Source organism: Schistocerca gregaria, chromosome 1, assembly GCF_023897955.1.
Source record: "Schistocerca gregaria isolate iqSchGreg1 chromosome 1, iqSchGreg1.2, whole genome shotgun sequence".
NCBI lineage: Eukaryota > Metazoa > Arthropoda > Insecta > Orthoptera > Acrididae > Schistocerca > Schistocerca gregaria.
This window is the reverse complement of record NC_064920.1, coordinates 198,156,484-198,184,389: the sequence shown is the minus strand read 5'-3', so window position 1 is coordinate 198,184,389 and position 27,906 is coordinate 198,156,484. Positions and strand designations below refer to the sequence as shown.

Here is a 27,906-nt window from a genome sequence, read left to right as displayed (position 1 = left end):
CTATCTAAAACGCAATGTCTTGAATGACTAGTCATCACCCAGTGCCTACCACTATGGACAGAAACTTTAAATTTGAAGAGGGTGTTGATCTTATGCAGGAGGCGTCATTTTAGAAGGAATTTTACGAAAGTCCACGCCTAAGGGAGTGAAAGAGGGGGAGAAAGGTGCAACGTCCCCTTAGAAAAAAATAGTGAGTTACTGTGCTGGTAAACCCCTTACGTTATTTGGTTTTCAAACAGCTAAGTAAAACTGAACGTACTCAGACATTACTCTCTTTACTTATTCTGATCAACACTAAACTGACACACAATATTTTTTAGCGCAACGCATTCTGACTTTCAAAACTCCCTACGAAAGAATGGTCCTGACTAACAATGAGCTATACCTTTCATGAATCACTTACCTCACAAGAATCTTCGTTACTCAAACTACTGCAATACAGCGGGCGCCAATACCGCCAGCTAAATAAAAGATTCTAACTACTGAAGTCACTAACTACTGATAGGCATAGTTAGCAAATGAAAGAATTTGATAAAGAACAAACAATGGATTTACCTTAATAGTGTTCAAAAGTCATAAGGTATATATCAATTCAGGACATCCAGTCTTACAAACTTACAGGTCTCTGATGGACACACGTCCAGATCATCTGCTCTCAAAACTCCCACCATCTCTCTCCCCATATCCACCACTGCTGGCGGCTCACCTCCAACTAGAGTTGTGGCGATTCGTGAATGAGTCGTTCATTTGAACGACTCTAAATAAAGAATCGTAAGAATCGAATCGTGATACGGACGAATCGTCGTTCAAAAGAATCGTAAGAACGATTGCGTGTTTCCGAGTCGAGACGATTCCAAGTTCCAACGATTCATCGATTCTTAGTACGCTATGCTTCGAAGCCAACTTTCGAATCATGCCGAGTCGTGCCGAATAATTACGACCGCCAGATGACTGTCAAGTGGAGGATGCGTGTGAACAAACGAAGTTCGTGGGCCGTAATATTACTAGTGAAAAGCTGAAAACCAAGCTGACACTTGGCAGTGGCGTAAAGGCATTTCCCATTTACTATTGCTACCATCAGCCACCGCGCCGACGTCAGCTTAGTTTAAGCGAGTAATACAAGAACTAGTGATGACAGAAACGATATAGGGCGAGTACAGACATCCTAGCACAGAAAAACATAGGGTGATATGAGCCAAACCACATCTGCCTCACTGCTATCTTTTGTTGCTATAAAACAGACGTCTGTAGTTAGATACGTTCAAGCCACACAACCAAACTGGCGTACCACGTAATTTTGTACCACCTTTCGCACAAATCGACTCCTCTTACCTGGCATACTGAAATAAAACAATAGATGCAATCAAATCAAACGTGACCTTTCATCAATTAAGGCTTTACACGTATAAATCGAGAATCACACTTGTAGCGTCATATGCATGTTTACTCATAAATAAACTATTTCTGGCATATCTTATCATGACGCTGTTGGATTCTAACCCCATTGACAATTTCAGACATGTCCTGCCATCTGTGAGTAAGATGTAGAACTTTTATCATTCCGTAAGAATCGTGCCATCGCAGACTAGAATGAATCGTGAAAGCATCGTGAACGAATCGTAGGAATCGATTCGTAATGTGAGATTGAATCGTAGGAATCGAGTCGGGAAAAAGAATCGTGTTGCCCAACTCTACCTCCAACTGCTTAACGCTACGTGCTGTTAACAGCCAACTGCCCAACACTACAATAGTAAATTCCAACAATGCAAACCAGCCACAGACTGCACACAGCACAGTCAGTAGTGATTTTCATATAGAGCGCTACATGGCGTTACCAACATAAAAACCTAAACAGCCTACTTACAAACGTTTTTTGAAAATATATCGCTATTAAGGCAAATTTGAAGCTAGACCTACGAAAACTGGTACAGTATTTTGTTTCTCGATCAGAAATAAAGAAATGTGTGTTTCTGCATTTTTGGAAATTTATACCATGTCAGGTGAAACAGTGGATGAAATTTTTTAAATAATTTAGTATTAAAGAACTACTGAGACCTACTAGACAGCGTCTACTATCTACCATGGACTTAACAGTCGTTTATAGACTACGGATGTGCAGCCGCGGACAAAACGAGCGAGACCCCTCGCCTTTTCGTTATGCTGATCCGCACAGCTTTAAAGTCTGCTACACAGCAGAACAGGCAAGGCGACCAAGTGCTACCAACATACTATGCAAAGGCGTGAAATTGAAAAACTATCTGAAATTTTTCAGGCTGTTTTCAATCATGTGTAAAACCATATTAATGCTGATTAGTGTGTTAACCACAACACCTAAATATAAGATATATATGAAAGAAGAAACACTAATTAGTACGAACTGTACTAATAAAAATGAATTTCAGCTTGTCGAGATAACATAACTGTTTTAGTAAGACAAAGTAACCCAGATCGTTACGAATTAGCAAAATGTTATGCGCATTCGGCCGCGAAATGGTCTGTGTCAACGTTCAGACCAGTCATACTTGATTACCGTTGCTGACCTGCTATGAAAGTGCGAAAATTTAGCAATGCGTGAAGATTCATAACGAAATTCAGTTAAAAATCATTCAGTGCCACACTTAAGTAAATTCAATTACTGACAGAAGCGGAAAAACGTAGGCAGTAACAAGTATGAAATTCTTCAAGAATTTCATATCGACATCCCCAGGACGCCTGTACAGAATAAAGGTAGCGATAAACATATCGGGGACGCGAGAATTTCTTAAAATTCCTTTACTGACAGTCTATCTGCTTCCATCGAGATTAGAGCAGAAAATAAACCAGACCTCCCTTGCAGTAGCAAACACCTTTCACTACGCTGGCAGACGACCCAGGCAAACAGCCCTTCTATTGTTACCCCAGACGTGAATAAGCCGGCAATTTCACAATGAAAATTGCAAAATGATCTGCAGTTTCTGGACTCAAAAACGCATATTGTCTACCTTTACGTCACCGCTTATGTGACAATCATTCGGGATGTTCATATAAATAACAAAAACTGTTATTAGCGAGTAAATTCAGTAGGATAATTCTGCATACCCCAGGAAATAAACGGCGACGTAGCTGCCAAACGTATTTTACAATATTTAGAATTCTCCATTAGACGTGTCACAGCCAGAAAACGTTCATTAGCCGATGTCTTCCTTAAGGTAGCTAGCAATGGGAATGCTCGCACATCTAAAACGCGGTGGCATTAATAGTGGGATCTGAATTACCACGTGTATAGGCAAATGGATTTTATTTGCATTCCTGTAAACGTGATTTGGATCGAAAGCGTAGCTACGATTAATAAGCTGATGTATCGACTGTAACTGGAACATTTCGAATAAAGAGTAGGGGAAATTATTATGCGGCCCTCATCTTCAGTAACTGTGGTAGTTATTTTCGTTGATAGGATTTCGTCAAGTAAATCGGAAAAAATGGAACCTTACTAGTCTCACTTTCTTGGCCGTCTATTTGTCTACCCAGCCCTTAAAACCCGTTTACCTCGAGTACAGGTGGACATAATAAGCGGAAATGTATCGCACTTCCTGCGGTATACGGTCCCTTGGTGGTGTAAAAAAGTGAGCTATATCAACGCAATCTAAAGATACGGCCGTTTCTGTAAAGAAAATTTACGTGAAAGGTCAAAAAATGGTTCTAAGAACTATGCCACCAAACTGCTTAGGTCATCAGTCCCCTAGACCTAGAACTACTTCAACCTACCTAACTTAACACACATCCATGCCAGGGGGAGGATTCGAACTGACGGCGCAAGGAGCCGCGCGGTGCGCGATATGGAGCCGTTGAGCGCACGGCTAATCCGCGCCGGCAAGTTGGTAATATCATCTGGTGTTGCTAAAAAGTTATTCACTTCTAGTGAATGATTTTCTGCGCAGTCCATTTAAGAAAGAATAACTAAATTGTATTTGATGTTACGGAAGAGGAAGGACGCCTAATCCATTTCCCCTTGTTTTTATGCATGATGTTAAATTCGCAATCTGAGCATACGTACTATTCATAACCACACTTTAGATCTAAGTCATAGTCACATATACGCGAATGCAACACATTGGTTTATGCTTGAGGTATTTCGTTTCCCACGAAGTGTTGGCAGACGATGCTGTGGCGTCTTCGAAGCGCGAGTTTCTCCGGTGTTGCTATCTCACAAGGGAACCTCTCCATCGCACCCCCTCAGATTTAGTTATAAGTTGGCACAGTGGATAGGCCTTGAAAAACTGAACACAGATCAATCGAGAAAACAGGTAGAAGTTGTGTGGAACTATGAAAAAAATTAGTAAAATATACGAACTGAGTAGACCATGCGAAGATAGGCAACGTCAAGGACACTTGGACTTAGCGAGAGCAGATACGGAACGAGAGGTCCTAGGTTCAAGTCTTCCCTCGAGTGAAAAGTTAAATTTTTTATTTTCAGTTTATGTGACAAACTCTTATGTTTTCATCACTTTTTTGGGAGTGATTATCACATCCACAAGAAAACCTAAATTGGGCAAGGTAGAAGAACCTTTTCACCCATTCGCCAAGTGTACAAGTTCGGTGGGTCGACAACATATTCCTGTCATATGACGCACATGCCGTCACCAGTGTCGTATAGAATATATCAGACGTGTTTTCCCGTGGAGGAATCGGTTGACCTATGACCTTGCGATCAAATGTTTTCGGTTCCCATTGGAGAGGCACGTCCTTTCGTCTACTAATCGCACGGTTTTGCGGTGCGGTCGCAAAACACAGACACTAAACTTATTGCAGTCAACAGAGACGAACGGATAGATCATAACTTTGTGAAAATAAAAAAAGTAAAATTTTCCGCCGGCACGGTAGCTCAGCGTGTTCGGTCAGAGGGTTAGCTGCCCTCTGTAATAAAAAAAAACTGAGTTAATCGATCAACAACGAACTTAAACGGATGTCTTACGACGTCCGCCCCAAGCAGATATAACGAACAAAAGCGAACAAAATGAGAAAAACAGCCAGCATTGTAGCTCAGCGTGTTCGGTCAGAGGGTTAGCAGCCTTCTGTAACAAAAAAACTGAGCTAATCGATCAACAACTAACTTAAAACGGATGTCTTACAACGTCCGCCCCGAGTAGATGCAACGAAAAAAAGCGAACAAAATGAGATAAAAAAATTAAAAAAAATTGGAGAGGCACGTCCTTTCGTCTACTAATCGCACGGTTTTGCAGTGCGGTCGCAAAACACAGACACTGATCAGAGACGTCAATGAACGAACGGACAGATCATAACTTTGCGAAAATAAGGAAAGTAAAATTTTCAGTCGAAGGAAGATTTGAACCAACGACCTCGCGTTCTGCAGCTACTCACGTTAAGCACGGGACCACGGCGAGCCTGAACCCGCACTATCCTTGATGTTGCCTATCTTGCGCATGGACTACTCAGTTTGTATATTTTACTAATTTTTTTCACGGTTTCCACAACTTCTTCCTGTTTTCTCGATTGATCTGTGATCAGTTTTTCAAGGCCTATCCACTGTGCCAACTTATAACTAAATCAGAGGGGGCCGCGATGGGGAGGTTCCCTTGTCAGTACATCAGCTGAGCGAACTTGCATAGAATGTTGGTAGCACTTAGTCGCCTTGCCTGTTATGCTGTGTAGCAGACTTTAAAGCTGTGCGGGTCAGCATAACGAAAAGTCAAGGGGTCTCGCTCGTTTTGTCCACGACTGTGCATTTAAATGGCGGTTCAAGTGCAGTGCTGAGTATTGGTATGCAGTCGCGTTCACCTTTGGCTGAAACTCGCTGTCGACGACCTCGTGGTCCAGCTCCCTCTGGAGGTGCCGGAGGACTGCGGCGTCCAGGAAGGACACGTGCGCCGGCGGCGGAGGCGTCGCGGGCGTCGCAGAGGGAGGCGGCGCCGAGGCCACGGAGTTGGCGGGGGTGGGGGCGGGCGCCGGCGTGGGGGCGGCGCTGAACGAGGGCCGTGCGCTGGCGGCCCGCGAGTCCAGCGGCAGCGCCGACACCTGCGTCTCGCCGGGCTCCGGCATCCCCTGGAACTCCTTCTCGGGCTCGCGCGAGCCGTCGCGGCCCTTCTTCCCGCGCTTGCGCCGTTTCCCCCTGCGCCGCGGGAGGTCCTCGTCGCCGCTGCCGCCTGTCGTGTCCGTCAGCACCGTCGACGTCTCCGGACTCGGCTGCATCTTGTGGATGGGAGGTAACTGCAACTAGCGAGCGAGAGCAAACACCCCACTTTAATATACCCGCCAGGTGTATCGAGAGGTTGTGACAATGGAAAATTGTACTGAAATGCGGGAGGATCTGCGGCGAATTGACGCATGGTGCAGGGAATGGCAATTTAATCTCAATGTAGACAAGTGTAATGTGCTGCAAATACATAGAAAGAAAGATCCTTTATCATTTAGCTACAAAATAGCAGGTCACAATCTGGAAGCAGTTAATTCCATAAATTATCTGGGAGTACGCGTTAGGAGACATTTAAAATGGAATGATCATATAAAGTTGATCGTTGGTAAAGCAGATGCCAGACTGAGATTCATTGGAAGACTCATAAGGAAATGCAGTCCGAAAACAAAAGAAGTAGGTTACAGTACGCTTGTTCGCCCACTGCTTGAATACTGCTCAGCAGTGTGGGATCCGTACCAGATAGGGTTGATAGAAGAGATAGAGAAGATCCAACGGAGAGCAGCGCGCTTCGTTACAGGATCATTTAGTAATCGCGAAAGCGATAAGGAGATGACAGATAAACTCTAGTGCAGGAGAGACGCTCAGTAGCTCGGTACGGGCTTTTGTTAAAGTTTCGAGAACATACCTTCACCGAAGAGTCAAGCAGTATATTCCTCCCTCCTAGTATATCTCGCGAAGAGACCACGAGGGTAAAATCAGAGAGATTAGAGCCCACACAGAAGCATACCGACAATCCTTCTTTCCAAGAACGATACGAGACTGGAATAGAAGGGTGAACCGGTAGAGGTACTCAAGGTACCCTCCGCCACACACCGTCAGGTGACTTGCGGAGTATGGATGGAGATGTAGACATCGACTTGGAAAGCGTGGGTCGCTCAGTTGGTTTGGAGGTACTGTCGTTGGCTATTAACCCTTCCGCTGTTGCTAGCATGCCTCTCGCATTCCGGCGTTTGTTACGGCTCTTACACTTGTAGAGAGACGGCTTTCCGGCCAATTTCAAATACCGGGTGATCAAAACGTCAGTATAAATTTGGAAACTTAATAAACCACTGAATAATGTAAACGCGGAGGTAAAAATTGACACACATGCTTGGAATTACGTGGGGTTTTATTATGATGGCGCTCCACCCTCTAACAAACCTACCACAACAAAGGTCAAAATTTAATGATTGTGGTGTTGCTCACGCTGCTAAATACTGCATTTTCTGGCAACAACAGTCATACTATGTGGCAGGTGTCATTAGAGCACAGTTAATAAGTCATTTCAAGTAATAATCAAAAAACTAGGCACTCATCTTTTTGTGTTTCCCACGCTGGTCTCGTCGTAAAATCATGGCTCAATCGTTAAAAATCTAGGTGGTTATGATTCCAAGCTAGGATGCAAAGAGGCCTAGGTTTTATCCTGCTATATTCAAAAGTTTTGTAGATGCGGTTCTCAAACTATTCTTGAAGATTACACTTTTCCAGGACAACGGTGATGTAAAAAAAAAGCAATCAGCACTCCAAATTTAAGTTACACTTCCTTTTAATTGCTTTTATTGCAATACCACGTAACACACAAAACATCACTTCACAATATAAAACCTACTTGAAAACATCTTCCTCACATTTTATAAGCAAACTATAATATGCGTCTTTCCAACATGACGTCCAAGACTTGACCTTCTCAAGGTCCGACTCTCTAACTAGTCAACAACTAACTAACTATCGCTTACGCGCCCAAAAATCAGAGTTACAAGTACGTCAAAGATCATAGTGACAAAACAAAGAATACACATAAGAAAAATATCATTGCAATATAAACATATCGATGTGTCAAAAGTGAAATCAAATCTGAATGTTATCTCAGAAATATGTTAAGTAGTTAACAGAAATACAGTAGAATATTACTGGTATCGAGAGGTTCAGGTGAGGCACCATAATGGTTACGTAATTCAAGTTCCATTACAACTCCATATTGGTAGACGCGTGAGAGACCTCTTGCGCGCGTCGTTTGGTGATGATCGTGTGCTGAGCCGCCACTTTCGTCATGCTTGGTCCCCATTATTGGCTTTGGGGTTACCTGAAGTCGCAAGTGTATCGTCATCTCTGGGGATGCTGAAAGACCACATCCGACGCCAATGCCTCACCATAACTGGCTGGCTGGCTCTGAGCACTATGGGACTTAACATCTATGGTCATCAGTCCCCTAGAACTTAGAACTACTTAAACCTAACTAACCTAAGGACAGCACACAACACCCAGTCATCACGAGGCAGAGAAAATCCCTAACCCCGCCGGGAATCGAACCCCGGAACTCAGGCGCGGGAAGCGAGAACGCTACCGCACCCTCACCACAACTCCGGACATGCTTTACAGTGCTGTTCACAACATTATTCCTCGAATACAGCTATTGTTGAGGAATGATGGTGGACTCATTGAGCATTTCCTCTAAAGAACATCATCTTTGCTTTGTCTTACTTTGTTATGCTAATTATTGCTATTCTGATCAAATGAAGCGCCATCTGTCGGACATTTTTTGAACGTTTGTATTTTTTTTTGTTCTAATAAAATCCCATGTCATTTCAAGCATGTGTGTCAATTTGTACCTCTCTATCTACATTATTCCTTGGTTTATTCAGTTCTCAAATTTATACTGACTTTTTGATCACCCGGTACTTATTATCCGATTTTTTCGAGAACAATTAGACGAGAAAATTTGATTTTCTCACATCTTACAGTCTGATATCTTCACTCGATGGAGAATTAAAATCATTTTATTTATATGCCAAGTTAAAGCGCTGCCTCAAATTAAGCAAAACACTGCACGAAATTTCAAAGAGGTCGCAGAAGTAAAAATGGATTGCCTAAATTTTACGTATGGTTGATTTCAGCTCATACAGTGCAGTCAATGAACCGGAAATAACATATCAGAATTTTATTTAAAATTGAGAGCAGAACGATATCTCCTTTCGTTCACGAGTTACTAGATTTTATATCCGAAGGACGGTTGTGCGCAACGCGCCCATTCACGTCATTGCGCATCGTGATTCCAGATATTGCAACGACGTTTTCTTTTTTTTTTTTTTGCATCATAAATACTCGAAACATTTACCTGTAGTGTATAAACAATAGCTGCAAAAATATAAAATATCAAATTAGGACCCACTAATGTATTTAGGTAGCGGGTTAACATGTATGATTACAATAATTGAACAAAGAAATTTAAAAAAATACTCGAAACATTTTGATTCGCTGATATATGGATGTAACTTGTCCGCAGCAGTGAGAGCAAGCTAAGGATACACTGAGACGTTTATAGCACTAACGAAATTCCAAGCAGCGCTCGTACTCATTTCGACAATACCTGGGGAAACGCGAAACAGGACGTGTGTACATGCCCACACCAGCGAAACGGTTAATAAAACACCATGGGTTCTGGGTTCTACATCTACATCCATACTCCGCAAGCCACATGACCGTGTGTGGCGGAGGGTATCCTGAGTAACTCTATCGGTTCTCCCTTCTATTCCAGTCTCTTATTGTTCGTGGAAAGAAGGATTGTCGGTATGCTTCTGTGTGGGCTCTAATCTCTATCGGGTTCGATCTCAGCACTACTTAGGGTCTGAGTATGATTAATGAACTACGGCAGGACGAAGATATACGGTGTTAGAAGTCATCCTCGTTCCGCCAACGGGTCATGATTTCCCCCCCCCCCCCTCCCTCGCGCCGAGAAGACATTTATTACATCGCTTACTTATCTAAGTAATTCTTCGGTGGTGGTCTAGCGGTTCTAGGCGCTCAGTCCGGAACCGCGCGACTGCTACGGTCGCAGGTTCGAATCCTGCCTCGGGCATGGATGTGTGTGATGTCCTTAGGTTAGTTAGGCTTAAGTAGTTCTAAGTTCTAGGGGACTGATGACCACAGATGTTAAGTCCCATAGTGCTCAGAGCCATTTGAACCATTTGGTACAAATATTGCAATTTATTTTAAACCAACTCCCCGAAGAGCTAGAGGCTTGAAACTTTTAACGGAGTTCAGAAGTGAATGACAATGTAGTGTTAACTCTCTTTCTTGCCTGGTGTATGGCGGAGGGTACTTCATTTAACATTATCGTTTCCAGACGAGTTAGAGACCTGAAAGTTTCAACATAGCTTAGAACTCACTGACAATGTAATATAAACTCATTTTCTTGTCTGGTGTGGGGCGGAGGGATTTTGTTTATTACTATCATTTCACAGTGAGTTAGACACTTGAAACTTTCAACACAGCTCAGAACTCAATGACAATGAAATATTAACAGGCTTTCGTGTGTAGCTTGTGGCGGAGGTACTTCGTGTACCAGCGCTATTTCCCCCTTGTCCTGTCCCACTTGCTAATGTTTCATTGTGAAAACGGTTACCGGTTAAGTCGCGGTGTGAGCTCGATTCCCTGTAATTTTTACCTTCGAGGTCTTTTCGTGAGGTAATCGTGGGAGGAAACAATGTATCGGTTGACTCAAATGAAGAGCAACTGAAATAATCCTGAAATTTACCATTTGTCTCTGTTTTAATCTCATCAAAATGTTTGAAGTCGAATGAAAAATTTCAAACACTCGATACTAAAAAGCATAAAACGATCATTTGAATAAAAATCTTTTATAATGTAGGACGTTTTTTAAAAAACGAACCTAAAAGTTTAAAATAATTTCTCCTAGCTCCATACAGATTCCTAACACGATACAGATATCCTCGAAATTTGTGCTTGTGAATTTTCAATCATTATTAAAATACTTTAAGAATTTAAAAGGAGAAACCTGGGGCGCAAGCAATACATATCTGATGCACGAATAGTTCACCTCCTCAATATTATTGCATGCGCCCCATGTTTTTTGTTTAAATTCTACAACTAATTTCATAGCTATTAAAAATTCGCAAGCAAAAATATTCAGTAATATATGTATGGAGTAAAAAATCTGTATGGACCTAGGAGAAATTATTTTACACTTTTTTCGCCCGCTTTAAACACGTGTTAAATTTTAAAAACCTAAAGTCATTATTTAGAAATACGTTTTAAGTTTTTAGATAAGTCTCGGAGAAAAAAGTGGAACAAAAATGCTAAGGAATTCTATAAATTACGTGCTATGTTTGGCATGGGATACGCACGCATCTATTGATACCACTAGCGCCCGCTCCTAACTTACGGTCTAACCACCAGCGCAAAGCATAACACCCTGGCAAGGCACAACTTCACAGGCCGACTGTACCTGCTGTCAACAACAAATCCATGTATGGAGTTAAAAATCTGTATGGACCTAGGAGACATCGTGAGGCGACATGCAAAACTGGCGAACTATAGGGACTTGAGTAAGGCGAGACAGAAGGGAAAAGCGCTCATCTAGGAAAAAGTAACAGAATGAGTGGCTTCGTAAACGTAGGCGAAAACGTTTCGCATCTAATACTCGTCCTCATACTCATGTGCTTCTCAAATTTTAGGATTAATAATTTTCAAATCCTATATTTCTTTGAACTGCAGTATCTTGCAACTTATGATAAAGCGATGTGTTATACATTGGTATAAACGACTTTCCATTTCTGTGTTAAAATGTATTTCCTGCTGTTATTATTAAAAGCGGTAGTGAAACCATTTGGTTTTTGGGACAGGGGGCGAGACAGACAGTAACAAACTGTGACCATCTCCAGAACTGAAAATAGATCCACGTCTGTGCTGGAACTGCCCCGAAAGCCGCAAGAATCGGTGAAGATGAACGACATGATGATTCAGAAAGCAGTGGAAACTATTGCACTAAAGAAACACAACGACTATCCACAGGAAATGTGGTCTGTACCTGAAAAAACTGTCGTGATGTTCCCTCCACAGACAAAAAATTGCGGATTAGTCACACGTTCGGATCTTTGGGAGGCGGAATGAGAACAGCGAAACGGTATAAATTAGGAGACGGAGCGCCGAGTGTTGAAAGTCTGAATTTCATAAAGAGCCTATAAAACCTAAAAAGTCAAATGCCAATTCTCAGTCTAGATATATTTATACTCAACGAAGTAAAATGGAAAGAAGATAAGGATTTCTGATCAACTGATCTTCCAAGTTCTTATGCCATCTCTGATAGAATTACAACGTCACTGGTGAACTTTAAAAGTTTATTTCTTCTCCCTGAACTCTAATTCTTTTCCATATTATTCTTTGGTTTGTGTTACTGTTCGCTCAATGTAAAGATCGAATAATATAAGGGATGAGCTACAATCCTGTCTGAGACTCTTGTCAATGACTCTCTCCTTTTCATGTTAATCGGTATAACTCTTCGGTACTTTCTTTACTTGTTCAAATAAGTTGGCAGCGACATTAGGAAGAAATGGAATAGTTTTAAATTATATTTTTAGAATTTTAAAGTCCCTTGAATGCATTATCATCTCCACAACATTTTTAGAGTGTTTCTCCTCTTCATCTTCGAAATTCGGTAATAAAGTTAACGCAGCCAGTTCACGAGTTTAGATTTTTGGAAACAAAATCTGTGTGGTTACTGCGCCACAAGCAGCCAATAATTGGCACTGGAAATAAGGGTAGAAGAAGGGGGAAAGAATGGAACCAGCAGAATTACAGACCAGTATCCCTAACATCGGAATGCTGCAAAATTCTTGAACATACTCTAAGTTCAAATATAATAAATTTCGTTATGAAAAAGTTTATTTAAATACCGCTACCAGTCACAAAATTTGTTACTACTGTATTATTTATTGAGCAACATGTTTCGGGGAATACCCCATCTTCAGGCTCAAAGGCCTTACAAAAACATATTTTAACATTAAAGTCATATTAAAGCCTTTTATAAGAGCTGTTGGTGTCTTTGTTTTTCATAATTTTTGATACAGTCACGGTCGAAATATAGTCATAATAATAAATTTCCATGAGATGGAAAAGCTTCTGTTCGTAAATCCACATGGAGCTAAAAAGCTTCGCATGAGCAAAACTTAGCTTGCCGTTTTTTCACACGATATACTTAGAATCATGAAAGGACAACGGTTACAGTCTCCATTTCCAGAAAGCGTAACACACTATGCCCCACTGCAGAACTTACGAGCATACTGAAAGGTTCCCAGATACGTGAGTAGCTGGAAGACGTCTGAAGTAATAGAACCCATGTAAGGTGTCTGGATTGTACAGACCTTACATGAGCTCAGTCCATAACGACAGTAAGATACAGTATGAGATCCTCAGAAAACTATATTATGAACAAAAAGCAATTGCAGTAATCTCATGTACCGAAAAGTAACAAAACAGTATCTACCAATATAAGGACAGGGAATTGCATAAATAAGTTAAAGTGAAATGCATTTTGGAGACGAACTGAGCAGGTGGTTAATGGCATTGGAAACCGTACTTAACAAGAGAATGTCGAGCATCAGTGCAGAAAGGGATAAGGCCAGAACATTACATTATTCCTTTTAACATAAATACGGCCAGGGCTGAGAGTAAGTGGCTGCAGGGCTTTGACAGATCTGGTGGTGACCCGGCAAGAAAGATAAAAATTCACCTTTAACAAGATGGTGGTTGGCTGAATCCGTACTGGGCAATGCAAACGCGACATGGTGGGAGGTCTTCATTACACAAAAACATTTTGAGAACTAAAAATTTCTAGATCTCTCTCATCTCGTGGCGGACCACACAAGTGTGTGGAAAACTGCGAGGGCGGTGAGAGCTTTTCATCTGCGAAGTGTGGACGATATGCTTCACATATCGTGGCGACAGATAGCAAAGAGGTAGTTAATTATTCCTGTGGGAATTTTTGTGGGCAATGAAATTGTGCACGTCGCTGCAAGCTTTAGTGAATGTGCAATAGCTGTTATTTTGACAAGGGAAACATTAACATTCTACGGAACCCAGGAAAGTTGAGACTGAGTGAATTCAGTCGAGGCTAGAGTAGGGAATTAGCGTTTCGGATCCAGCACGGAAACAACGCCGTTGCAGATCCCGATTGGTAGAGTAGCATCGCACATTATGCCACAGTAAATGTTGAGTCGAGGTTTTGCTCACTCCAACCTGCGTACACTTTGACCATTGAGTATCAAAAGCTAGGATACTAACCTACTCTCACATTGAATACATGAGGTTTTTGATTTTATCCATACTGGATGAGAGTTTTTTCATTGGTTTAAAAAGGTAGGTTTATTCTCCACCAACTTAGTGCACTGACCAGCTATGATATCGTAGAAGTAAATTTAATCGATGAAGATTTTTGATCATTCTTGCCTGTGAGGCCATTTTCATTTGTAGAGATAACGATTTAATAATTGTCAATTATGTCCAAGAGTTAAATATTTTGCTATTGAGTGTTGAAAGTAATTGAACATGGAACATGATGGTTGTGTACAACTTGACCACTGAAAGGTCAGTTGATAAATTATATGTAGAATAAAAAAGGGAACAGCTGTTTTGTTTTTCTAGAATAGATCCCAAACTTCCACTTTTATTAATTCAAGCATTCTAGTTACATGACAGCAGCATTTCTAATTAAATTGTTAAAATCTGCACCTAATATTAGCTACCTGGCCAGATTCATATCTATATAGAATGTCTGTTTAACACTCTGGACTTGAGAAGAGAGTTCAGATGCATTATCCATTTGTGCGTATATATCTTACACCCAGTACGTTTCTCGACAGCGAGTGCTTGTCAGAGATCAGGATAACGATAACGTCAGGGGTGCTCCTGGAAAGTATGGTAGGAACGCTCCTATTCTCTGCAGTAACCTGATGCATAGGCTGAGCAGCAATCTGCAGCTGTTTGCTGATGACTGTGGTATGAAAGAAGGTGTCATTGTCTAGTGAATGTAGGTCAATGCAAGATGACTTAAAATTTATGGTTGGTGTGATGAATGGCTCTAAATGTTGAAAACTCTAAGTTAATGGATATGTGTTGGAAGATCAATATTGTAATGCTCGAATACAGTAGATCGTGCTTGACACAATCACATTGGCTAACATCTAGGGATAACACTCCTAAGCTATTTGAAATGTTACATGAATGTGTGGTGTTTGTTCTTTTGGACATGTCCAAAAGGACAGACGCCACGTATTCATATAACTGATATGTCTACCTGGGAAATGGATTCACCTTCTTCAGTCTGGATGCAAAAATGCGTCTAATCTCTTGTGGGAATCCCTGAGTAGCGAACATGGAGTCAATGGACAGGGACTGCGAACAGGTGGCTCTCAGTGGGACTGTGTATCGGCCGTGCGGCGTGCCAAGCTCGTCTTCGCAGTTGCTATAACACTTGGTCCCAGTTTTAGCAGTAGTTAACGCACCTGCCTTCTAAACAGGAGGTCCAGGGTGCGAATCCCGGTCCGATACACATTTTCACTCGTCGTCGCTGACTCTGCGTAATGTCGCGTTGCAGCTGACAGCAGCGATCCCCTTCAAATTATTATATGAAATGGATCGAGCATATAAGAACTGTAGTAGGAAAGGTGAATGATCGATTTCGGTTTATTAGGAGAATTTTAGGAAAGTGTGGTACATCAGTAAAGGAGAACGCGAATACCGTAAAACACTAGTGCGAGCCATTATTGAGTGCCGGCCGCGGTGGTCTCGCGGTTCTAGGCGCGCAGTCCGGAACCGTGCGACTGCTACGGTCGCAGGTTCGAATCCTGCCTCGGGCAAGGATGTGTGTGATGTCCTTAGGTTAGTTAGGTTTAAGTAGTTCTAAGTTCTAGGGGACTAATGACCACAGCAGTTGAGTCCCATAGTGCTCAGCGCCATTTGAACCATTATTGAGTATTGCTCGGTTGTCTAGAACTCCACCAGGTCGGATTGAAGGAAGACGTCGAAGCAATTCATACGCGGGATCGTAGATTTGTTACCAGGAGGGTCGATCAGCATGGGAGTGTTACGGAGATGGTTCGTGCACTCAAATGGAAATTCCTAGAGGGACGACGACAGTCTTTTCGCTAAACACTATTGAGAAAATGTAGAAAACGGGCATTTGAATTTGACTGCAGAACGATTCTGCTACCGCCAACGTCCATTTTACGCGAGGATAATAAAAAATCTGATTTGATCCATTATAAATAGTTCTGAAATTAGAACTCGTGTAGTGGTATATAGGCAGTCATTTTTCCCTTGCTCTATTTTCGTGTGGAACACGAAAGGAACTACTAGTGGTGCCCCAAGGTACCCTCCGCCATACACCTACTGCAGCTTGCGCAGTACGTGTGTAGACGTAGGTGTAGAAAGAGCAGCGGCCACAAATCAGTTAGCGGGCACGTACAATGTAACCGTTTTCTGATAGATCACCAAGAGCGTTCGCGTCGAGTTAGCGTTTACGTGTCGTGTGAAGGTCGCAGCCGCGGTCAGGTCACACCGAGACGATGTTCGCCCAGTTGTCCACGTTGCTCGTCTACTGGAACTATCGTCCTCTCAAGCTGCTGCATTTACTGTAAGAACTTCACGAGAATGATCAGTATTTGTGATTAGTGTGTTGCCCAACAAGTCAAGAGAAACACAAACCTGGAGATTTAATTTCAGAGCAAGCAGGTTGCGTTAACAAGCGATACTGTAGTTTCATTCATCTATTTGATACAGCGATCGCCAGATGATGTTTCAAGTGATCGCTGTATCAAGTAGAAATCTACTGAGAGCAGTCTTTGAATGCTGGCTCCTATTGTGACTGGAACCGACGTTGGAATCTTCTTACATGTCGGTCAGGGGGCCTGAAGATATAATATATCGCCGGAAGTGGTAGCCCAATAAAATTACGATTCGTAAAGACGGCTGAAAAGTGTTTGATTTGATATTCAATGCTGCTTGTGCTTACCACGCATCCTGACTCATCCTTGTATCCTTCATCGCAGTGAATCGGGCACTTTTTGAACTCACCTGGTTCCATTCTGTTGCTTCATACGCGTTGGTCACACGCTCCTGTGACGCCTGGCTTGGGCGTACACCAGTGCCTTTAAATGTTCCCACAGCTAGAAATCCAATGGATTCCAGTGATTCGATCGGGCAGGCCATTACGTCTCACGATCTTTGGAAAATCTGGTGGTGGTCCGTCATGAATAAACGATAGTACATTTGCGCCGTATCTGTGTAGGATGTTCGTGTTATTTGGTTACTTGGAAGGGATGGCTGGATGCCCTTTCTGTTGCTACCCCGTTACCTCCCGGGACGAAATGTGTGTAGCCCAGCTATCTGCATGTAGTGTTATTTATGTGAAAGTGTACGAAAATTTTAAGAACATTTGCGCATCGACTAACTGAGGCAGGACTTCGGCACCACTCCGGTATTCACATAGACGGGTGGGGGAAACCGCCTAAAATCCACGTCAAGCATGGCAGGCACACCAGCCCTCGTGCTTATTTACTGGGTGGATTCGATCCAGGATCGGCGCTTCAACACGCACGGCTATCCGGGCGTGTATCAATAAACTGTTTCAATAGTTAAATTTCTGCGAATCTTTCTTGTTTTCCCCAAGAGTGCCCGTTTTCGTTTTATCCTGCATCGCTTATACAGGGTGGTCCATTGATCGTGACCGGGCCAAATATCTCACGAAATAACTACGAAGAACGAAACTTGTCTAGGGGGAACTAGATGGTGCTATAGTTGGCCCGCTAGATGGCGCTGCCATAGGTCAAATGGATATCAACTGCGTTTTTTTTATTTTTAAACACCAACCCCAATTTTTATTACATATTCGTGTAGTACGTAAAGAAATATGAATGTTTTAGTTGGCCCACTTTTTTCGCTTTGTGAGAGATGGCGCTTTAATAGTCACAAAGATATGGCTCACAATTTTAGACGAACAGTTGGTAACAGGTAGGTTTTTTTAAAATAAAACACAGATCGTAGGTACGTTTGAACATTTTATTTCGGTTGTTCCAATGTGTTACATGTACCTTTGTGAACTTATCATTTTTGAGAACGCATGCTGTTACAGCGTGATTACCTGTAAATACCACATAAATGCAATAAATGCTCAAAATGATGTCCGTAAACCTCAATGCATTTGGCAATACGTGTAACGACATTCCTCTCAACAGCGAGTAGTTCGCCTTCCGTAATGTTCTCACATGCATTGCCAATGCGCTGACGCATGTTATCAGGCGTTGTCGATGGACCATGACAGCAAATATCCTTCAACTTTCCCCACAGAAAGAAATCCGGGGACGTCAGATCCGGTGAACGTGCAGGCCATGGTATGGTGCTTCGACGACCAATCCATATGTCATGAAATATGCTATTCAATACTGCTTCAACCGCACGCGAGCCATGTGCCGGACATCCATCATGTAGCTTCCTACATCGCCATTCTGTCATGCAATGAAACATATTGTAGTAAATGGCTCAAATGGCTTTGAGCACTATGGGACTTAACATTTATGGTCATCAGGCCTCTAGAACTTAGAACTACTTAAACCTAACTAATCTAAGGACAGCACACAACACCGAGTCATCACGAGACAGAGAAAATCCCTGACCCCGCCGGGAATCGAACCCGGGAACCCGGGCGTGGGAAGCGAGAACGCTATCGCACGACCACGAGTTGCGGACATCTTGTAGTAATATCGGTAGAACATTACGTAGGAAATCAGCATACTTTGCACCATTTAGATTTCCCTCGATAAAATGGGGGCCAATTATCCTTCCTAGCCAAGGTCGCTGATGTTCCACTTGTCGCAGCCATCGTGGGTTTTCCGTTTCCCAGTAGTTCATATTATGCCGGTTTACGTTACCGCTGTTGGTGAATGATGCTTCGTCGCTAAATAGAACGCTTGCAAAAAATCTGTCATCGTTCCGTAATTTCTTTTGTGCTCAGCGGCAGAACTGTACACGACGTTCAAAGTCGTCGCCATGCAATTCCTGGTGCATACAAATATGGTAGGGTGCAATCGATGTTGATGTAGCATTCTTAACACCGACGTTTTTGAGATTCCCGATTCTCGCGCAATTTGTCTGCTACTGACGTGCGGATTAGCCGCGACAGCAGCTAAAACACCTACATCATTTGTTGCAGGTCGTGGTGGACGTTTCACATGTGGCTGAACACTTCCTGTTTCCTTAAATAACGTAATTATCTGGCGAAGGTTCCGGACACTTGGATGATGTCGTCCAGTATACCGAGCATCATACATAGCACACGCCTGTTGGGCATTTTAATCACAATAGGCATACATCAACACGATATCGACCTTTTCCGTAATTGGGAAACGGTCCATTTTAACACGGGTAATGTATCACGAAGCAAATACCTTCCGCACTGGCGGAATGTTACGTGATACCACGTACTTATACGTTTGTGACTATTACAGCGCCATCTATCACAAAGCGAAAAAAGTGGTCCAACTAAAACATCCATATTTCTTTACGTACTACACGAATATGTAATTAAAAAATAGGGGTTCCTATTTTTTTAAAAAAACCCAGTTGATATCCGTTTGACCTATGGTAGCGCCATCTAGCAGGCCAACCATAGCTCCATCTGGTTTCCCCCTTCAAGCTAGACAAGTTTCGTTCTTTGTAATTTTTCGTTTGATGCTTATTTCGTGAGGTATTTGGCCCGGTCACTATCAATGGACCACCCTGTATAAACTCATTTTTGTCTTCTGTTCTGATGTGCATTCGCCTATCAGTTTCCGTCGACTGGTACTGTATAGTTGGGAATGCGCCACGACCTTCCAGGCTCTTGGGAGGATGCCAAGTAGGCGGCCACGGGTTAATGTGCAGAATGACATTGCAGCCAGTGTGACTCGGTCGAACAGGCTCTATTAGCGGCAGCGGTAGAGTTATGATGTAGCTGCTAGTGGCGGATGCGGCTAGACAGAGCTGGAAACACTGGGCGACGTCTGACATTAAGACGGCCCGTGCTGCCAGGGATCAATGCGGCTCCGCAGGAGACTCAGTTAAACTGTTCGTTACTGCCTACAATTCCGGCCGTCGCAATAGTCGGCATGCATTCCAGACTGACGAGTTTCTATAAGTGTCACATGGCTGAGCTTCCATCCACGTCGAATGAAACCAGGTTCTGCTGAAATATTATCGTTTTTCACTAATACAATACATCTCCTCACTATTACAATACAGCTCCTATAAGGACTAAATCTACATCTACATGATTTCTCTGCAATTCACACTTAAGTGCTTGGCAGAGGGTTCATCGAACTACAATCATACTATCTCCCTACCATTCCACTCCCGAAAAACGCGTGAGAAAAACGAACACTTAAACCATTCTGTTCGAGCTCTGATTTCTCTTATTTTATTTTGATGATTATTCCTACCTATGTAGGTTGGCCCCAACAAAATATTTTCGCATTCGGAAGAGAAAGTTGATTGTCCTCCGTCAAAAGCACCTGGTAAGGATCCCACACCGTGCAGCAATATTCTAACAGAGGACGAACGAGTGTAGTGTAACCTGTCTCTTTAGTGGACTTGTTGCATCTTCTAAGTGTCCTGCCAATAAAACGCAGCCTTTGACTCTCCTGCCCCACAATATTATCTATGTGGTCTTTCCAACTGAAGTTGTTCGTAATTTTAACACCCAGGTACTTAGTTGAATTGACACCCTTGAGAATTGTACTATTCATCGAGTAATCGAATTCCAACGGATTTCTTTTGGAACTCATGTGGATCACCTCACACTTTTCGTTATTTAGCGTCAACTGCCACCTGACACACTATACGGCAATCTTTTCTAAATCGCTTTGCAACTGATACTGGTCTTCGGATGACCTTACTAGACGCTAAATCGCAGCATCATCTGCGAACAACCTAAGAGAACTGCTCAGATTGTCACCCAGGTAATTTATATAGATCAGGAACAGCAGAGGTCCCAGGACGCTTCTTGGGGAACACCTAATATCACTTCAGTTTTACTCGATGATTTGCCGTCTATTACTACGAACTGCGACCTTCCTGACAGGAAATAACGAATCCTGTCGCACAACTGAGACGATACCCCATAGGCCTGCAGCTTGATTAGAAGTCGCTTGTGAGGAACGGTATCAAAAGCGTTCCGGAAATTTAGAATTACGGAAGCAACTTGAGATCCCCTGTCGATAGCGGTCATCACTTCGTGCGAATAAAGAACTAGCTGCACTGCACAAGAACGATGTTTTCTGAAACCATGCTGATTACGCGTCAATAGATCGTTCCCTTCGAGGTTATTCATAATGTTTGAATACAGTATATGCTCCAAAACCCTGCTGCAAACCGACGTCAATGATATAGGTCTGTAGTTCGATGGATTACTCCTACTACCCTTCTTAAACACTGGTGCGACCTGCGCAACTTTCCAATCTGTAGGTACAGATCTGTCGGTGAGCGAGCGGTTGTATATGATTGCTAAGTAGGGAGCTATTGTATCAGCGTAATCTGAAACGAACTTATCGGTATACAATCTGGACCTGAAGACTTGCCCATATCAAGCGATGTGAGTTGCTTCGCAACCCTTAAGGTATCCACTTCTAAGAAACTCATGCTAGCAGCTGTTCGTGTTTCAAATTCTGGAATATTCCATTCGTCTTCCCTGGTGAAGGAATTTCGGAAAACTGCGTTCAATAACTCCGCTTTAGCGGCACAGTCGTCGGTAACAGTACCATCGGCACTGCACTGTACTAGGAATATTAAATAGCCGAAGTTGAGAGGAAGGAATATTGTTTTACGTCTCATCGTCGACGTCATTAGACACGTAGACCACATTCGAATTGGAGAAATGATGGGGAAAAATCAGTTAAGATCTTGTCAAAGGAAAAAAAGGAGGAGAGAGAGAGAGAGAGAGAGAGAATGAAAGAGAGCCTCGGCGCACCAGATGGAATTGTCCGAATGGGACGGAAGTCGGTAGATGTGATGTATATCTATAGACAAACAAGCGATTACAATTTCTTATAAAAACTCGATGATTTACGAGAGTGAGTCAAATGAAAACCTTAAATTTGTAATAACAAAATTATCCTGTAAGTTGGTAAGCGTGCTGCAAATAGCGTGCAGAATGGCCTGTAGGTGGCAGCACAGTGCAGATGCACACATATCCTCGCAGTGTCAGTATAAAGATGTCCGCCCCACTTGCGACTTGCACCAGGCAAGAACAACGTTCTGTTATTCGGTTTTTGCATAATGAAGATGTGAAACGTATTGAAATTCATCGACGAAAGAAGGTTCAGTACGGTGATGCATGTCTGTCACGGCAGTAAGTCTACAAATGGAGTAGGAACTTCGCAAAAGGTGTGACTTCCGTGGAAGATGATTCTCGTCCAGGTCAGGCACAACGAGTTGTGACTCCACAGAACATTGTAGCAGTTGAAGCCGTAGTGAAGGAAAACCGCCGAGTGACACTGAATGACATTGCAGCATGCTTACAGATTAGTCATGGGTCAGTACACCACATTCTGCATGATGTGCTCCAGATTCAAAAAGTGTCTACAAGATGGGTGCAACGGCAGCTGGCTCCTGAAATGAGAGAACGACGTGTTGATGCTTGTGAAGAACTTCTTCGGCGCTTTGAAGGTGATGGTTTCCTTGCAAGAATCGTTACTGGGGACGAAATTTGGGTTCACTTTCACCAACCGGAAACGAAGAGAGAGAGCAAGGAATGGCGGCATTCCTCATCACCAGAGTTTGCCCCAAGTGATTTCCATATGTTTGGACCACTAAAAAGACGCAATGGGAGGAAATAAGTTCCGTTCTGATGAGGTACGCCACGCGGTGCACGAGTGGTTGCGAGGACTACCAAAAGCATTTTTTGCACTTTGTAAGCGCTGGAGGACTTACATTGAGCGTGGGGGAGATTATGTTGAAAAGTGATACAGCGTTGTACCACTTCTGCACAACAATATTTTAAAAAAATATTTAAGGTTTTCATTTTATTCAGCCTCGTATTCAAGAGAAAGAGATTCACAAACAGATCGACTCAATAACGCGTCGGTCCACCTCTGGCCCTTGTGCAAGCAGTTATTCGGCTTGGCATTGATTGGTAGAACGGTTGGGTGTCCTCCTTGGGCATTCATGAGAAATTCTGTCAAACTGACGCCTTAGATCGTCAGAATCACGAGAGGATTGGAGAGCCCTGTCCATAAAGCTTCAAACGTTATCATCTCGGGAGAGAACTGGCGACCTTGACAGCCAAGATAGGGTTCAGCATGCACGAAGACAAACAGCAGAAACTCTCGCCCTATGTAGGCGAGCACTGTCTTGCTGAAATGTAAACCCAGGATGGCTTGCCATGAAGGGTAACAGAACAAGGTGTAGAATATCGTCGACGTGCCACTGTTCTGAAAGGGTGCGGCGGATGGCAACCAAAGTGGTTGTGCTATGAAAAGAAATGGTAACCTTCACCATCACTCTTCGTTGTCTGGCGGTATGGCGGGTGACAGTCTTGTTGGCATCCCACCGCTGCCTGGGGCGTCTTTAGCTACGTGATTGTCCTTTAATCTCACTGACTGGAGTAGAGCTGTCTTCATTGATGAGTCTCGCTTCAAACTGAGTCCCGGCGACCAGCGAAGGCGTGTCTGGAGACGCCCCCCCTCCCCCCCCCCCCCCCAATTACAGTGAGGTACCAACGAGACTGTAGCCCGCCACACGGCCCGACAAGCAGCAATGACGGTCTGGGGTGCCAAATGGTTCAAATGGCTCTGAGCACTGTGGGACTTAACATCTGAGGTCATCAGTCCCGTAGAACTTAGAACTACTTAAACCCAACTAACCTAAGGACATCACACACATCCATGCCCCAGGCAGGATTCAAACCTGCAGCGCGGCTCCGGACTGGAGCGCCTAGAACCGCTCGGCCACATTGCCCGGCAAAGTCATTCCACTTACGATCACTCGCGATAGTTACTCCTAGGTATCTTACAATAGATACTGTTTCCAGCGGTTTGCCATCAATAGTGTAGTTGAACAGTAATGAATTTCTTTTCGTATGTTTGCGTGATATGTTACATTTATTTACGTTCACAGACGACTGCCACAGCCTGCACCATTCATCAGTCTTCTGCACGTTATTCCGCAAATTGATACTGTCTTCTGGCGTAGCCATCTTCTTCAAGCCAACCGCACCATCTGTGAACAATCTTAAGGAGCTTCCGATGCGTCCATTAGATGGCATACATTGTACACAGTACATTGTACACCAGTACCGGACCTGTCACAATTCCTTGCGCTACCCCAGAAAATATCTATACAGCCATCGATTTTGTTCCGTAAAGAGCTTGACTTCTACCTACAAGAAAGTCTTGAATCCAGTTGCAAATCTGGTCCGATAGTCGACAAACTCGTATTTTATTTCACTAACCGGTAGTAGGAGACGGTTTAAAATGCCTTCCTGAAGTCGCGGAACAACGCACCAACCACAGCAGCGTTTGTTGGTTGGTTAATTTGGGGGAAGGGACCAGACAGCGAGATCATAGGTCCCATCGGATGTGGGAAGGATGGCGAAAGAAATCGGCCGTGCCCTTCCAAAGGAATCATCTCGGCACTTGCGTGAAGCGATTTAGGGAAATCACGGAAAACCTAAATCAGGATGGCCGGACGTGGGTTTGACAGAGCACCGGAGCTCTATGGAGCTCATGGAGGAACAGAGTGAGATCTCTGTTTGCGGAATCTATGTTCATTTTTATAAAGCAAAATTTTTGTTCTCCAAAAACGTCATAGTTCTTGAGCACAAAACATGTTCGTTGAGTTATCTATCTGAGGGCAGTAACTAATTCGATGCAACAGTACTGATTTTTCTGATAACTAGTCCTGGCACATATAAGTCCCGACGGAAGTCAGAGTTAAATGAGTAGCTAATAGGGAGCCATAACATTTCATAGCAGAACATCTTTGGTTGTCATCCGCCCCACCTTTACAGCGCAGTGGTACGTCGACGACATTCTAAGCTCTTCATGGCAAGTCATCCCGGGATTACATTTCAGCAAGATAATGCCCGCCCGCACACGGCGAGAGTTTCTGTTGCTTGTCTTCATGCCCTCTAGCTGGCCCTACTCTGGCCAGCAGGTTAGCCGGTTTCACCCCAGTTGAGAACTTTGGAGTATTATGGGTAGGGCCCGCCAACCAGATCGGAATTTTTACGATGCAATGCGCCAATTGGACAGAATTTGTCACGATATCCCTCAGGCGGACAACCAGCAACTCTCTCAATCAATACCAAGCCGAATAACTGCTTGTATAAGGGCCAGAGGCGGACCAACGCATTACTGACTTGATCTACTTGCGAAGGTCTTTCTCTTGAATAAATAATGCATTTTTTTCTAAAACTGTGATAAGTTGTTTGTCTGTATATGTACATCACGTCTGCCGATTTCCGTCCCATTCTGATAATTCCTTCGTAGTGTGTTTTTTGTGTTTTGCTTTTTTTGTTTTTGTGTTTTAAAGCGTATTATACTAACCGCAGCTTAGAACATAATTTTAAAATGAGTGCCAGGTACAGTATTGCATGAATTGTTTGAAAACTGAGCTGAAAATAACGTAAATATCAAGCTACAAAAGTTGAAGAACGTCACGTAGGCCTACTTGTGCATTGTTTCCTGGACTGAGACTGAAAGATATTGTTGTAAAACTAGCCGTCAGTCAGATAGCATTTGGCGTTAATCTCAAAACCTATGCTTTCGATAGAAGTCGTTGTTTGATAACTCAGAGTTGAGGAGGAGAGGATTAGAGTTTAACATCCCTTCGATGAAGAGGTGGTGCCGTGTACGGCACGATGGTCTACGTTGACACTAGCCGACCTACGTTTGCGGTGCTTCAATATCTATGGTATGTGAAACTGGGATTTATCTGGGGGACGGGTATGTTTTGGCTAAAAGAAGGAAGTCGGCAGTAGTACGTGACAGAGAGCGCCGACGGATGGAGACGGGAGGTGCTAGGCGTTTGTTGTGGAAAGCAGGGCACGATGATGAGCGCTTCTGTTACTCGGTCGAGGCTACGCAAGGGAGAGCCGTTGGCTTCTCACACGGTTCAAATGGCTCTGTGCACTATGGGACTTAACACGGAGGTCATCAGTCCCCTAGACTTAAACTAGTTAAACCTAACTAATCTAAGGACATCACACACATCCATTCCCGAGGCAGGATTCGAAGCTGCTACCGTAGCAGCAGCGCGGTTCCGGACTGAAACGCCTAGAACCGCTCGCCCACAATGGCCGGTGCACGGAGTATGTAAGCGGCACGGTGAACCGAAGTAGACGGCGATGGATACGAGGATAACATGTTTCAGGAGGCCAGATACATGGAGTGTAAATGCAGCCGTTGTGTTGATGTGAAGGTTCGCAACAGGAACTGTCATTCGCCAATATTATGTTGTCATCATTTTGGTGGTGCCTCGATATAATACCGCTGAACCTTGTAATTAAGGCATGTGCAAAATGGTGCAAAACGCTCTGAGCACTATGGGACTTAAATTCTGAGGTCATCATTTCCCTAGAACTTAGAACTACTTAAACCTAGCTAACCCAAGGACATCACACACATCCATGCCCGAGGCAGGATTCGAACCTGCGACCGTAGCGGTCACGCGGTTCGCGACTGAAGCGCCTAGAACCTCTCGGTCACACCGGCTGGCCTTAAGGCATGTGTTCTGTGGATTCTGCAGCCTTTTACTTAGAGACTAAATAGCTGCTTAAGCCCGCATTCTGCAAAAGGGTATTATGAATTGTGGATTGTTACTATTTACGGATCTACTTGAGGTTCACTTTTGTCCGGTTGTTTATTAATAACGGTGGCATATGGCCGCTTGCAATGATTAGAGCGTCAAATAACTGGAGTTGAATTTTGCATGAGATATTTGGCTTCTAAAAATTATTGTTACTTCCGGTCTCTAACACTGAGCTGTTTCAGGTGCAAGAGTTGGTCTTGTCGCGTATATTTCTGTGGACTGAGCTAAACAGACGCAGGATACCGACAAACACGATACGTGATGAAGCTGCGGCAAGGACGCGACCAGATGTTACTAAAATCGAAGTTATATACTGTTTCTAATTATTTAAAAATGCAAATTCTGTGAACATTAATATTATTTAGTTGACGTCGACTGCGTTACTATTAGTTACTTGCCGTCATTTCCTTCACAAACTGTGAAACAAATTACCTGTGTATTAACTAGAACTTTTTTACTTTTGGTATTCCCTGCAATCTTAAAGATTTTATCTGTGGTTTTTTAGGTTTATCAGCGCCCCGTAAGTCAGTGTCGAAAGAGGCAGTTAATTGCTAGTTGACGTATAAGTGAACGCAATTACAGTTTCAAGAGGTAGAGTAGTATTTAAAAACGGATTGAATTTTACATGCTAAACTGTGAATCTTACTGTCATTATTGGCATGGCTGGAATATTGCCTAAAATATTTTTCTTAAGAAAGCCATTTCATTTTGAAGTACCGGTACTTTATGAGTGCTCTATTCAAATAAGGAGAATAAACAAAAAAAAAAAAAAAGACTGGTCTCTACCGGTGAAATGTAATTAGAATTGTTTTGTATGGTCGTCATTGACTGAAGTTCTGTGAAATTTGATCCTAATAAATGTTAAAAATATTAATGTTGTCAATACTCAGTGAGTCGCTCCACCCATTTCCCACTGTGGCCAGTAAACTGTGCCAAGATCATTAACGATGGACTCGAGCTCTGACTGGGCTAGGTTGGGGGGAGGGAAATCGATCAAGTCATCTTCAAAGGAATTATCCCAGCGTTTTCCGTATCTTCTTCAGTTCTGAGGTTAGATTTTATGTATCAATAGTTGATACTGATGGTCAATACATTGTTCGAAG

The 27,906-nt window shown here is 43.1% G+C and overlaps 1 protein-coding gene across 1 annotated transcript in view; it reads right to left on the bottom strand.

The window, feature by feature from the left end:
• The window catches only part of LOC126337769 (serine/arginine repetitive matrix protein 1), a 108,712-nt gene that overhangs the window by 24,779 nt on the left and 56,027 nt on the right, over positions 1-27,906 (bottom strand). The window contains exon 4 of the mRNA XM_050001500.1: positions 5,776-6,210. Coding sequence (XP_049857457.1) covers positions 5,776-6,210 — 435 coding nt within the window. The remainder of the gene's footprint in view (positions 1-5,775; positions 6,211-27,906) is intronic.